Source organism: Somniosus microcephalus, chromosome 8, assembly GCF_052327205.1.
Source record: "Somniosus microcephalus isolate GS21.2 chromosome 8, FLI_Smic_1.0, whole genome shotgun sequence".
NCBI classification, from domain to species: domain Eukaryota; kingdom Metazoa; phylum Chordata; class Chondrichthyes; order Squaliformes; family Somniosidae; genus Somniosus; species Somniosus microcephalus.
This window is the reverse complement of record NC_140994.1, coordinates 37,103,428-37,118,805: the sequence shown is the minus strand read 5'-3', so window position 1 is coordinate 37,118,805 and position 15,378 is coordinate 37,103,428. Positions and strand designations below refer to the sequence as shown.

The following is a 15,378-nucleotide window of genomic DNA, read 5'->3' as shown; positions in this document are numbered from 1 at the left end:
AAACATTCATTGGAAAGCTTTAAAAAATTGCTGAAGTGTTCAGAGGTTTCAAGTTCTATTCCATGACAGTTGTGTTCACAAATAAATCAGTGGCAATTCCAGAATATTATTTGAAATGTGCTATCCATTAGCAATAGGTAAAGACTTGTGACTGTAACTTTAAGGCCCTGTCTTGAATTAACAACAGTTTAGGTATTTAGGTGGTGTTTAGGGAAGCGCTGGCCACTCCTAATGGTGGCCCACTTAAATGGGATTTCTTATGGCCCAAGTGCCCAACCTACACCCATGAATCAAACATACAAACTCTTACAGCATTCAGCAGGGAGAAACAACTCTTTTTTTATTCATGACAATTAACCTGCCAAAAAGCTGAGGACTCATTTGGCAGGACTCTCCCAGGTCTTGGTGATCTTGGTTTACCTACTAGATAACAATGTTATTGTATGTCTAAACAATGACTTTGTTACATCATTATTTACTAGCGCTACTTATTTATTTGCAGATATTCATTTTAAAACTGTTTTTGAAAACTGCAAAATAAAAAGCAATTGATGGAATTTCTGAGAATTAAATCTCAGGTCCATCCAAGTATATTTCTACAGACTTCAGGCTACTTGCCAATAATACACTAGTCTGCAGTTTTCCCTGGACACTAAAAGTTAGGTTAAAAGTCTTGGAACTATGGACATTTTTGATCACTGAAAGTTGTTGATAGATTAGAAATGAAAAGGAAATATAGCCATTAATCTTTACACTCTGACTTGGCCCAGATAATCTGTGGCTGCATTACAAAAAGTTGCTAAACTATGCAGAGAAAACTTTTACTGTTTGTATTACAAGTTTGTGCCAATTTTACTACAAAGCGGTATGATGAGGAAAATCCATTTCTTGTCTGTGCTGTAGATACATGATGATGCGCGATTGCTGGCATGCTATCCCTTCACAGCGACCAACTTTCAAACAGTTGGTTGAAGATTTGGACCGAATTCTCACTTTAACATCCAATGCGGTAAGCTTACAATAATACTTGATCGTAATCTTGTTCAGTATACATGTTTAACACAATTTAGTGCCCCTTGCACGTGTTTTGTTCATAAATATTATAAAATAAGCAAAAGCAGCTCCTTTTTGCCTCATGGGTAAGCTGTGGATGATTATGCATTGTAAACTATATTTATCTGATACAACAAAGACTGTTAGACAACTTATAATCTTGATCGACTGAAGACTCATTGTTTGAAGAAAAGCATTTTCACTGTTGCCAGCTAATTGGCACCAACAATCAGTAACCTTCCACAAGTGACATCAAAGGACAATAAAAAGAGATGGTTTCCTGCTGATGGTCACAATCCACAATAGTTATAGTCTATCCAGAATCGATGAAAGGGTTTATAGTGACATTTGGCACTGAATACTGCTGCATACTGAAAATGTGTACATTTGATTTGGGAGAGCATCCGTTACCATTGTTTGTTGTCGAAGAATACAAAAAGTACAGAATCTGTGTTCTTTTCAGTCTTTGTTGTCAGATTTTAAAAAATTAGTCTAAAGCTAATTACAAATATTAACTGTAGTTTTCAGGCTATAAAGTTAACCATTGCCTCTTGGGTTACAAAGTTGACCTTGAGCGAACAATAATACTTTTACTATTAACCTCAGGTGTGCAGGTTATTACTGTACCCACCAACGAGTCACTATTTACATGTTAATAGTAGTTCAGACCTGTAGTCTGCATTTCTGCCACGCATTATGTTAATGGGGTTTATGTTTACAGCATGACCTATCGAAACTTGTGGCAAATATATCAGGTAGGAGATTTTGGATTGAAATGAACATTTACTGGATGTTTAAATTTGCAATCCTGTTTTCTGATACTGTATTATATTACATTTTGGAATATTGTGCAGTTTGGGCAGATAACAAAATATACATGAAATCTCTGATATAGTCTTATATTGCATTTTCAATACTTTGAACAAATCTATTTGATGAGGACAGTAACATTTCAAAATCAAAATGAAGCAGGTAAGACTGTAATAGGATGCTTTTTCTACAATGTTTTAACATATTTATGTCTTCACTATGTAGAGTTATAGGTTTAATGTAACACAGGTTAATTTTTCTGTTGCTATGCTAATGCATTATGGTTTTCAAATACATTTGTGTTGACTTAACACAATTAACCCATAAAAATTTGCTTCTTTCATAGAGTATAGTGTAGTATATTAGCAAGAATATAAATGGCATCACTTGCTATTTTTAATATCTCTGCACCTCTCTGTTGGCAGGAATATTTGGACCTCTCTGCACCTGTAGAACAGTATTCACCCAGTTATCCTGATACAAGGAGTTCCTGCTCATCGGGAGATGACTCTGTGTTCTCTGACCCTGTGCCCAATGAGCCATGTCTTTCAAAGTATCAACAACACATGAATGGCACCGTTAAAACATGAATGAAAAAGCCATCACTCGCCAAACTTGACTTTGAATGTGGCCTTCCCTGTTTCACAAATGTCTTCGAGGAACTTGAGCTCCAGAATGGAATGTTGGTTCGGTACGGTTATTATGGAAACGATGCAATACAAGGATTGTAACAGGCTGTTCATGAAGAAATGTGCAGCCGAATATATTTTGTTGCAAAAGAAGACAGAATAAGTCTTACGACCAAAATTTTGCTTTGGTGACCAGGCCTATTTTCATTCCATCAAAAGCTGACTAGTTGGACTTTGGGCATGACTTGAAGTAGGAAGTTCTGCCTAGATTTGTTAATTTTGTAATATTGGAAAATTTATCCAGCATGGAACTTCAGAGTCAAAATATGTGCTGGCTGTATTTGTAAATATACCCAAATATGTATAAATATATATTATATATATATTTACAGTGAATTATTTTTTGTATGGATGAAAAGGTGATTCTATTGCAACCTGAAAATGAAAGCAACTTTTGTTAAATAGCTAACCGCTTTTGAAAACTGCTTCTACAGCAATTCCTAGCACTTCAGTTATGAAACATTTTCAAGACACTTAAAATATTCTTTGTTTTCAGGGAATAATAATTTATTTAACTGATTGGTATTTAACAGCAACAATTAAAACAATTAATCTTTGATGTTTCTTGTATCTTGTGTGGCTTTTGCTAGACAGGAAATGGACTGACCTTTAAAGCACAATGGAATGGGTGTTTTCATGGCTCTGTTTAAGTAGTTGACTGTCCAGAAAAATGTTACGTTAGAAAGCAGCAAACAGATATTCAGTTAAGGTTTTGCACAGGGATAACGTGTCATATTGATGCCCCCAAATCTGGCCATCTACTGGGTTTGAACACAAGCTGATGTACAAATGTAGTGGTCCATCGAGGACATTATTTGGTATGGCATGGTTTTGGACGCAATGGCTTGGTTTTCCTCCCCTATGATAATGGTGAAATGGGTGGGGGAGTGCAAAATTGGGTGGTAAGACTGACCGCCTCATTCCCGCCCCAAGCTTAATTTTGATCTCACCACCTGCCCCTTCCTCACCCACTCATGTAAATACTGGTGGCCAGGGGTGAGTTAACAGGGGTCTGGTTCCGGACCCATTTCCTACCTTATCGCCACTGTCTCTGCCATCCCTAGGGACCATTGGGTAATGGTGGTGATAGGCCCTGAGGCAGTGACAGTAAGTCGCCAAAGTTCTTCAGTGGAGGAGGAGGGTCTAGTAAAAGTTGCCTCTCACTCCATAACTGCTCCAAAGACTTCATGAAAATCTTTCTTTCCTCTTCATGGCTCTTCCACTCCTCTTAACGGGCCGATTGCCTTCTAGAGTGCTGCCAGAGGTGTCCTGCTGCAGCACCGCCAGGATTCTCCTCTTGGGCAGCAGTGTGCTGCCCTATGTTAGCGGGGCCTGCCCTGCATTTGAATTGACCCTGACCCCGGTAAATGAGTTAAGGGTTATGGCAGGGGCATAGCTGCGGACACAGGGCCCTCCCTGCCATGATCCTATTTAGATAATGCTAACACCAAAAATATCTGCAAGTTTTATTCTAACAATTATACTGTGGCCCATAAAAATAATGGAAAAAATAGTACATATTATCATTTTTTCACAGGATTACAAGATAATGACACCAGTCATTCAAAAGTACCTTGATCTAATTATCTGGATATAGATGACCTAACCTCCACTAAAGTCTTCATTTGCTATTATACATTTCCAAACTTGTAGAACATTAACGTGGTTTTGGTTTTAAAAGATGAGATGCAAGCTTGTCCAACCTAGATTATCAAACAAAAACTTTTATTCACTGAAATAATAAGGCCTAAAACTATTCCCTTTTGAAACTTCAACCATATTAACATCAATGGCTGTTAGACATGGACACAAAGATTGTTAAAATTTAGAGTCAATTGTGAAATAAGAAACAAAGTTAGTCTGACTTGATAAAATTATAAACACTAAAGAATGTTGAATTTTTCTTGTCTGACAAGACCGAGTTGGTTTCCGCAGCTGGTATTGCTTTGGCATTATATTGTACAGTAATAAGTTTAATCTGTGTCTTCTGAGCATGACTCTTAACTGGCTAACCAGGGCACATTCTGTTGTGTTTTTTTAAAATAAGGTGCAGTATCACAGATATGAATGTTAGGGGGTCATTCAAGTGTCCCAGACAATTACCTTCATTGTTTTTCAGTATTATAATTTTCCAAGAAACCTGTTTTATTACATCAGAAATATGCGCTCATTTTATTACCTCTAGCAGTGAGCTTTGCTGTCAGTGCCAAAATGACCAGTGAAGTAAGGATACCCTTGCAGGTCATCACCAGATTTTATAGAACACAACTTGTGTGACCTGAGAGGCCAGAATGTACCCTCCTCCGTGTACTGAGGACCAAACATACAATGTGCCCTATTCAAACTCTTATCTAAAAAAATTACATTTTTGATCTTCCATTCATTTATTAAAATGACATAGTAAGGATATTCTGCTAATTACGGTAGAGCAATGGACCAGATTTCTGGATTGGAAAGTGATTTATGGTCCAAAACAGACCTGACTCATTGGATGTTTTATATCCTGCTCCAGAAAATATACCTCTTCCATTGGACATTGAATTAGGTTTGAAGACAATGGAAAAGGACTCAGCGGTATTTCAACTAGCTTGTTCAGTTTCCTTTTGTGTTTTTCTGTGCTCTAAATAACGTGGCATTCAGCTTGAGTAACCCTCACTTCTTGTGATTGCTGTATGTGTGACCTATTTCTAGATCAATGATTTAAAAGTGCACTTTAGCAAAAATAAAAGCAAACAGCTATCCCAAATTAGATCACCTTTGCCAGAAGGGGTAACTATGTTGCTGCAAATTATAGGTGTAGTCGTTTTGATCAAATGTGAGCCAGTTGAGAAAATATTCCTACATGACAGAGCACATTACTTGTTTAGTTCAGCTATAACAGCTCGCCACTTCAGAAACATTACCAACTCAAAAAAGAATATTATCCAGCATTTCCTTTCAAATTCAGTGTGTCAGAGTGGAATAAGTAAAAGAAACAATAATGTAAGATTTGTTTGCCCAAATTAAGATACGTGAAGTAATTAGATGATGTAATAAGTTGTGATGGGCAGGAAAGCTCGCAAGACCAAACTAGTATAGCTGCTTTGCTTCAGTGAGAAAGTGCTTGGTTCACACTTATCTACATTCCAGTACTTTGTATATTTTTATAAAGCATTTGTGATCCTGTGTCATATTGTCGATTTGTGCATGAATTTCATAATACGATGTACATCTAATTTATTTAATTTTTTTTTACAAAAAATTTCTATTTTGTTGTTGCAGTTTCTCAAATAGGTAAAAGCCTAGTTAAGGCTGTAAATGATTTGTTTATATGAAAGATTTGCTTCTATATTATACTTTTTTTTCCTAAATACTGCTGGACACATTTCTAGTAAGCAAAAAGAAAATGTAACCAAAAACTTTACCTAGTTTAATTTGCCTTTAAAAGCCAAAGGCCACCCCCATTTAATTTAAATGTTTATAATTTTTTTCCCCTGAAGTGTTCTTGTAAAATTGTTGACCGACACAAAGGTATTTAAATGTTTTGTATTTTGTTGATGCTGATTATTTGAGAGATCTTAAAGGAGACAATAAAATATTCTAAGCCCACTATGAAAATGGCAGCTTTTGTATTAACAGTGTTTTGCCACCAGTAAAAGCAATAAATCGAGACTTTAGCTATCAGTTATACAGCTGTTGGTGTTGTGTTTTGAAATGGGTAGTTGCTTAGGAATATAAATATCACCTTTGTTTGAGTATGGGTGTTAACCTCATCTTTTGTACTCGGAAAGATAAGCGATTGGTGGTGTTGAGCACGAGGAACTTTGTCCATTCGAGTACAGGAACACCTAATACACTGTTCAGGTATTTTCTAGGGTATATTTACAAACTGTTTTACACCAATAGGTTGGATTGACCAGTAGTGCCAGCGCACACAAGACAAAAGGCTCGGGATGATTATATACTAGAGGTCACTGCAGTAATTTAAAAGCAAATGTTAGCACAGCTAAAAGGAGATTGTAATCGCTATTTGTTTTGTTACACCTATCACTACTTGCCTGTTACATTGGAGAATTTCAGATGCACATGTTATAATTAATGACATCAAGTTTTGTTTGTTCGCCAGGCCAATTACATAATGCCACATGGGTAAGGCTGCCCACACAGCCTGAAGAACAATGCAGCCTACTGATTGCCACTACTTTGCCGGCATGAATTAAAGCTCAACCTTATCGACTGTTGGTAGTGTCAGGATATCAACAAGCTGTAGTTTGGAATGGGCTAAACATGAATAGGAAAAATTGTCCAGCAGTAAACCATTTCTAGTTTTGTCTGTTACTTTGATTGCTATGGTCTTCTGTCACCCAAATCAGTGGGCAATAAAGCAGAAACTGTTCTGTGGTATCACACAGCAAAGACTTGTTAGTCACTATTGCCTCACATTATTGCCACCACCAGTCGAGTTGGGGGCCTGGCCTTCACCTCTGGCTTATTGCTCAAGTCTCGCATTCCCCACAATGGTGACTGTTGACATTTGGTAAGAGGAAGATAACATATTTTTCATATGCTGAGTGGCAAACTCCGTATGAGGTGGAGAAATGTGTGTCCACCGCCTTAAATCTTGCAACAAATGTTGGGTGAGTTTATGATTTCAAAGTTTGTACTTGTCTTCGGTGTTGAGATGTGGTTACGTCAAGACACAGGTCTGTTACCTGGGAAATTAGATTACAGCCTAACATAAAAGGATGAATCAACCATTCCAAGAAAGGCAAGCCACCATCAAAAGACCGATTAACTCCTCACCCTTTTATTGTAGGGTTTTATTTATATTTCTCAGTGACACAACTGCACTACAGGGGAAAATAAAAAACAATCCTAGTACATAATATATTCTGCTAAGTGGATGTACAACCTACTAACCCAATGCACGCTACAGAAGTAATGAATAATAACTCTGAAGGTGGAAAAAATACTGTGCTCAAAGAATGTCATAACAACTTGCATTTATATATAGTGGCCCGGATATTCCGATCCCTACGGGTGTGTACGTGCTGTGTACACACCCATAGGGACATCGGAAATGCTGGTTTCAGGCAAGCATAGCGCATGCGCTGAAAACCGGCATTTCCGATCTGTCAAGAATGCTCGTTTTTGGGGTGATCTCCATTCATATATTTGACAGGTCTATCCGTCAAGTGTATGTAGGGAGATTCCCTTTTTTGATTGGCTCCCCATGGCCCACGTGATCCCAGGGACGCTTGCAAACCGCATGCGCCTCTGGGATACGTGGGCCCTGTGCACTTGGAGTTTGAGAGGCCCAGGATTGGAACCATACGCACCTCAGGAGCTCTCAGGTAAGTGCGTAGATTTTTTCCAGATCGGAGGGGCAGAAAAACACCTGGAGGCAGGAGAAAAATGGATGCTGTGCCAAAGGAGAGATTTTGAGGAGTGACCTAAAAGCTTTGTCAAAGTTGTGTCTTTGGTCGAAGGATGAGAGTCATTGTATCTTTGGCAAATCATTGACTTTCAGGATTTAGTAGGTTAGTGATAACGTACAAAATAAGCATTTTCTAGTGCAGGCAAAATAACACTGAATACTGGAAATTTGGAATAAAAACAAAGTGCACATCAGCTTGCTCATCTGAAAAAAGCTAATGTTTTGAGTGGAAATCTTCATCAGAGCTAACCGTTCTTCATTACACATCTCCTACACTAGCTTGGTAGGTTTTAGGGAAGCCCTGCAGTACACAAGCATGTAAAAATGTTAAGACTGCAGATAGGCAGTTCCTTACATGGTCTTCTATTCCAATTTTGTATAAAGCCCAGGATTTGTCTTGTTAAAGGTTCTAAGGTACTGTGTGCCACAGCAATAATATAGTGCCATGTTGCTGCTGGGTAGGTGTAGCAACATGTTGCTGAGTGAGTGAGCTTGAAGAGCTCATGACATCCCAAAGCATTTCAAAGTCAGTGAAGTACTCTTTGAAGTGTAGTCACAGTTGTAATGTAGCCAAATTGCACACACCACTGTCCTACAAACAGCAATGAGATAAATGAACAGATAAGCTGTTTTAGTGGCGATGGTTGTGGGATAAATGTTAGCTAGAACACCAGGAGAATCCCCCACCCCCACTGTGCTCATCTTTGAATACATAGAATTACATAGAATATACGGCACAGACACAGGCCATTCGGCTATGTCAGCGTTTATGCTCCACTCGAGCCTCCTCCCATCCTTCCTCATCTAACTCATGGAATTGGTGCCAAAGCACATGACAGAATAGTACCATTGGATATTTTGTTTCCACCTGAGAGCATACAGGGTCTCCGTTTAATGTCTCATCCAAGAGACACCACCTCCGATAGTGCAACACACTTTCAGTCCAGAACTGTCAGTCTAGAGCAGGGCTTGAATCCACAACCTCTGCCTCAGAGGCAATAGCAGTACCATTGAGCCAAGACTGACCCCTAGGTAGAAAGAAGTTGAAGAAAACACCTGGATGGGATAACATGAAGCTACCAATTTCTCCCTTCATACTCCGTGGCATCCACCCCTACAATTTGTAAGGCGGACTTCTTCGCAGGTGTTGCAGCACAGGTTGGTTGGGCTGCCACCAGTGCGGGTTCTCTTTTGGTAGTTATGGGTAGTTTTCTCTTTTACAATCTAATGTTTCTGGTGTTTCGATGTAACATGAGGTTCTACCCAATGCACAGCCTGTATTTCACCTTTCACGGCATGCAAGGTGCTTTATGGAATTGGTGCCAAAACATATAACAGAATTGTGGGTCAATGAAAGGCTATCCCTTCGGCTGCCACCAAGTTGCTGTTTTGCAGACATGGTAGTTTGGAGTGAGACTGTGAGGAATTGTACCAGTGCTTTCCAGGTTGCATTGCTTGATGTTGTTGGCCCAGTGCTTGATGAATATATACTACAGGCATTCATCTTATTTGAGTTGGTAAACTATTGTCAACAGTACTTTGGCACTCTTTCACAGGCCACAAAACTTCTTCCTGATCTACTCCCTTGACCTATGGATGTGGGAGCACTGCATTGACTATATGGGTTACCTTCTGCCCGAATACATATTCGCTGAGAAGAAGGTTCCCCATTGCACCACCTCAAACAATATATCTAGAGTCTCTTCATCAAATGGGGCAGTTCTCATACTTGACTCTTAGCAATGCTCCATCTTCTTCACAGAAGTCAGCACAACAGTCGCCTGCAAATGAAAGGATTAGCAACCCTTTAAGAGCAACAATCCTTTTGAGCTGCTCCACTCACTATTCCTTGCCCACTTGCAGCCTGTACTTGTGGAAAATGTGCAGGGAGCATGTTACAATTGTGTTAATTAGTTGGCATATGAGAATCTGGCACTGTCAGCCCCCTACTCCAGCAGTGCAAGAGTGCTGACCTGTACCGCAATCCCAGAGCCACTTTCTCTGGGTCACGGAATTGGCCTTATAGACTCAGGACCAAAACAATTTGGATGAAGTATTTTAACTTCTGGATGTAAATTGCTATAATTCAAGCCTCCTTATTATTCTTTAATCAATAATGTTTTCAAAGAATGAACTCGTAATAGCTCATTCCAAAAAGTTACTAGACCATTTATAAACTCTTGAAATGGACTCAAAGTTGTGCGGTTCGGGCATGAGGTTATCTGAAGATGCTGGAGCTGTTGGCAGTCATAAACTTTGCACTTCAGCATTGCACATCCATAAAGTATATTACAACATGTTGGAACACTAATCCCCAAAGCAAGGATTCTTCTGGTCTTTGATACATTCCATCAAAACCTCAAATGGTGGCTAAATAACTTCTTTCCTGAAAGGAGGTTTTGTCCAAGAATTGACTCCTGGTGCTTTATGTCTTCTAACTACAGTGTATGTATTCATTGAGTTACTTGGGATACCCCCTTCTCCCCACACACACACAAACACATGACACACAAACACATATTGAGCGGCTAGAGAAATTAGTGTTTTCTTTGCCATAAAATACTTTGACAGGCTTTGACACAAAATACAAGTTTTTTTTGAGTAAATGCATATAACTAAACCAAATACAAGAAGAGACTCATAGGAATGAGTATGCAATGAAAAGCTTGTTGAAGCAGGGGTATAGTGAACTACAATTTCACCTGGAGTTTTTTGCTAACATTATAGAATACTGTTGAGAAATAAATGTTGAACTACCTTGTAATTCGCTCATGATGCATATTTATACATTTCTAACTGGGGTTTTGGTTATTTTATCTTCACTTGTAATATTTATGGGCTTGTACCATGGATTACTAGTGTACAGATGCTTAACATTTCTTCCTCTACTATTCTGATGAAGGAATTAACTTGTTTTTTAAAAAATATTTTGTTTTCTACTAAAATAGCAGACAAAGGAATAGGCATAGTAAGTGCTTTCACATAGTATCACAAGCATAATTTCAAGGCCTACTTTTCAAAAACTACATGGATGAAATGGCATTTTCATACATGCCAACTGTCAGTACATGTTTTAATTTCTATCAGATTAAAATGCTATCAGCTTGCTAGCGTCGCACAAGAAAATTTAACTTTTTCATTAGGATTAAAGATCATCAGTATCAATCTTGCCGATCAGTTCAAGAGTGGGACTGAAGGTTGTCCATACCAATCTGTTCTGTTGGAGGCTGGGAAGGGTGCCAATAATAACCAATCAGGTCAGTTGGAGTGTGGGACTGGAGTTTTAGGCCCCTCATTAACATATGCAAAGGTCCTAATGCCTGTTTAAGGCAGCTGCCCGGGACGCCTGAAAATCGTCCAAGGTCAATATTGTTATGTCCGTGTATCTTAATGTTGTGTCCTTCAATAATCAGACAACAGACTGCAGGGAACGATCAACAGGTGTTTACTGAATGAGGGTTACTCTAGAACCAACTGTACAGATCACTACTCAGGGTTTATATACAGGTGTGGTCACTGCCGGTACTACAGTATACAGGAGCTGTAAAAAGTAGTTCTCTCCCTTAAGGTATATATACATTACATACATTACAATTCCTCCCCTTTTAGATTAACAGTACCATAATACTCATTTAACAATTAACATTTTTAATATACAATGTTATATGAAAATAGTCCATTCATACATTCAGTCTCTGGGGAGGCTTCCTGATTCTTTCTGGATAACGCCTTTCCCGAGTGTCTTGCTCTTGGCGCGGAGGCGATTCTAGCACCCTGTCGTCAGTTGATTCATCAGCTTCCAATGCTATTGTTTCTGAGGTAGATGCGACCTGTACGTCGGGTTCCTCACCAGGTACGTATGGCCGAGACATGGGGTTGATTCGTTCCTGTGACTCTAGGATCTGGTCAGCATGGTGTCTCACAATGTTCTCCCCAACATCCACTGTGTACATTAGTGGCCCCTGCCGTGTGGATATCGTTCCTGGTTGCCATTTCTCTGTTCGGTAGTCGCGTGCCAAGACTGGTTGCCCTACATTGAAGCTCCTTGTCGGCTTCTCATTGATGTGCTGGAATTGCTTACTCCCAACATCTCTTCGTACATTGTACATACGTGCTAGTGAGTATAGGAATAGGAGGATAGAGCAGATGAATGCGTGGCTAAAGAGTTGGTGCAGGAGGGAGGGCTTTAGTTTCCTGGATCACTGGGCCTGCTTCTGGGGAAGGTGGGACTTGTACAAGTTGGACGGGTTGCACCTGAACCAGAGCGGGACAAATATCCTTGCGGGGAGGTTTGCTAGCACTGTTCGGGGGGGTTTAAACTAAAATGGCAGGGGGTTGGGAACCTGAGCAGGGAGACAGAGGAAAGGGAAACAGGGATAAAAGCAAAAGATAGGAAGGAGAAAAACAAAACAAAAGGAGAAAAACAAAAGTGGCAGTCAGAGAAATCAACGGTTTAAATCAAACGTGGCCACAGTAAATAATAATTCTAATAGGTCTAAGAGCGTTACAAAAACAAGCCTGAAGGCTTTGTGTCTTAATGCGAGGAGCATTTGTAATAAGGTGGACGAATTGGCTGCGCAAATAGAGGTAAACGAATATGATTTGGTTGGGATTACGGAAACGTGGCTCAAGGATGGCCAAGACTGAGAACTCAACATCCAGGGGTATTTGATATTCAGGAAAGATAGGCAAAAAGGAAAGGGAGGTGGGGTAGCATTACTGGTTAAAGAAGGGATTAATACAATTGTAATGAAGGATATTAGCTCTGATGATGGGGAATCTGTATGGGTAGAATTGAGAAATACTAAGGGGGAAAAAAACATTAGAGGGAGTGGTATATAGACCTCCCAACAGTAAGGCGGAGGTTGGGGATGGCATTAAAAGGGAAATTAAAGAAGCGTGCAATAAGGGCACAGCAGTCATCATGGGTGACTTTAATCTACATATAGATTGGGCCAACCAAATTAGTAACAATACTGTGGAGGAGGAATTCCTGGAGTGTTTACGGGATGGTTTCCTGGACCAATATGTCGAGGAACCAACCAGAGATCAGGCCATCTTAGACTGGGTATTATATAACGAGAAAGGATTAATTAGCAATCTTGTTGTACGAGGCCCCTTGGGTCTGAGCGATCATAATATGATCGAATTCTTCATTAAGATGGAAAATGAAGTAGTTGACTCAGAGACTAGGGTCCTCAATTTAAATAAAGGAAACTACGATGGTCTGAGGAGCGAGTTGGGTAGGATTGATTAGGGAATGGCACTCAAAGGGTTGACGGTGGATAGGCAATGGCAAACATTCAAAGACCGAATGGATGAGCTACAGAATTTGTTCATCCCAGTTTGGCATAAAAATAAAACAAAAAAGGTGACTCAACCGTGGCTAACAAGGGAAATTAGGGATAGCATAAGATCCAAGGAGATGACATACAAATTGGCCAAAAAAAACAATAATCCTGAGGATTGGGAGCAGTTTAGGATTCAGCAAAGGAGGACAAAGGGATTAATTAAGAGGGGGAAAATAGAGTATGAGAGTAAGCTTGCGGGGAACATAAAAACTGACTGTAAAAGCTTTTATAGATATGTGAAGAGAAAAAGATTGGTGAAGCCAAGCGTAGGTCCCTTACAGTCAGAATCAGGGGAATTTATAATGGGAAACAAAGAAATGGCAGACCAACTAAATTCATACTTTGGTTCTGTCTTCACAAAGGAGGACACAAATAACCTCCCAGAGATGTCGGGGAACATAGGGCCTGATGAAAGGGTGGAACTGAAAGAAATCAGTATTTGTAGAGAAATGGTGTTAGTAAAATTGATGGGACTGAAGGCCGATAAATCCCCAGGGCCTGATAATCTACATCCCAGGGTACTTAAGGAAGTGGCCCTAGAAATAGTAGATGCATTGCTGGTCATCTTCCAGAACTCGATAGACTCTGGAACAGTACCCATGGATTGGAGGGTAGCTAATGTTACCCCACTATTCAAAAAAGGTGGTAGAGAAAAAGCGGGGAATTATAGACCGGTAAACCTGACATCAGTAGTGGGGAAAATGCTAGAATCTATTATAAAAGATGTAATAGCAGAGCACTTGGTAAGCAGTGACAGGATCGGACAAAGCCAACATGGATTTACAAAAGGTAAATCATGCTTGACTAATCTACTGGAATTTTTTGAGGATGTAACTGGTAAAATAGATAAGGGAGAACCAGTGGATGTGGTGTATTTGGACTTTCAGAAGGCTTTCGATAAGGTCCCACATAAGAGATTAGCGTGCAAAATGAAGGCACATGGGATTGGGGGCAAGGTATTGACTTGGATAGAGAACTGGTTGGCGGACAGAAAGCAAAGAGTTGGAATAAACGGGTCGTTTTCCGAGTGGCAGGCAGTGACTAGTGGGGTACCGCAAGGATCGGTCCTAGGACCCCAGCTGTTCACAATATATATTAATGATCTGGACGAGGGAATTGGATGTAATATCTCCAAATTTGCAGACGACACAAAGCTGGGTGGGAGGGTATGCTGTGAGGAGGATGTCGTGAAACTCCAGTACGATTTGGACAGATTGGGTGATTGGGCAGAAACATGGCAAATGCACTATAATGTGGATAAATGTGAGGTTATCCACTTTGGTGGCAAAAACAGGAAGGCAGATTATTATTTGAATGGCAATAGATTGGGAGAAGGGGAAGTGCAAAGAGACCTGGGTGTTCTTGTGCACCAGTCGCTGAAGGTAAGCATGCAGGTGCAGCAGGCGGTTAAGAAGGCAAATGGTATGTTGGTTTTGTAGCAAGAGGGTTCGAGTACAGGAAGAAGGATGTCTTGCTACAGTTGTACAGGGCCTTGGTGAGACCGCACCTTGAGTATTGTGTGCAGTTTTGGTCGCCGTACCTGAGGAAGGACGTTCTTGCCATGGAAGGAGTGCAGCGAAGATTCACCAGGCTGATACCTGGGATGGCAGGAATGACGTATGAGGAGAGATTGGGTCGATTGGGCTTATACTCACTGGAGTTTAGAAGATTGAGAGGGGATCTCATCGAAACCTGTAAAATTCTGTCAGGCCTGGACAGACTAGATGCAGGAAGGATGTTTCTGATGGCCGGGGAGTCCAGAACCAGGGGTCATAGTCTAAGGATAAGGGGTAAGCCATTTAGGACTGAAATGAGGAGGAATTTCTTCACCCAGAGAGTGATGAACCTGTGGAATTCTCTGCCACAGAGGGTGGTGGGGGCCAGTTCATTAAATATATTCAAAAAAGAGTTGGATATATTTCTTAAGGCTAAAGGGATCAAGGGATATGGGGAGAAGGCAGGGACAGGGTACTGAATTTGGATGATCAGCCATGATCTCATTGAATGGCGGAGCAGGCTCAAAGGGCCGAATGGTCTACTCCTGCTCCTATCTTCTATT

The 15,378-nt window shown here is 40.1% G+C and overlaps 1 protein-coding gene across 13 annotated transcripts in view; it reads left to right on the top strand.

The window, feature by feature from the left end:
- The window catches only part of fgfr2 (fibroblast growth factor receptor 2), a 177,828-nt gene extending 171,613 nt beyond the window's left edge, over nucleotides 1-6,215 (top strand). For all 13 annotated transcript variants that reach the window (XM_085994562.1, XM_085994561.1, XM_085994559.1 and 10 more), the window contains 2 exons: nucleotides 904-1,009; nucleotides 2,289-6,215. In XM_085994562.1, coding sequence (XP_085850688.1) covers nucleotides 904-1,009; nucleotides 2,289-2,453 — 271 coding nt within the window. In that variant the 3' untranslated portion in view covers nucleotides 2,454-6,215. The remainder of the gene's footprint in view (nucleotides 1-903; nucleotides 1,010-2,288) is intronic.
- The last annotated feature ends 9,163 nt before the right edge of the window (nucleotides 6,216-15,378 follow it).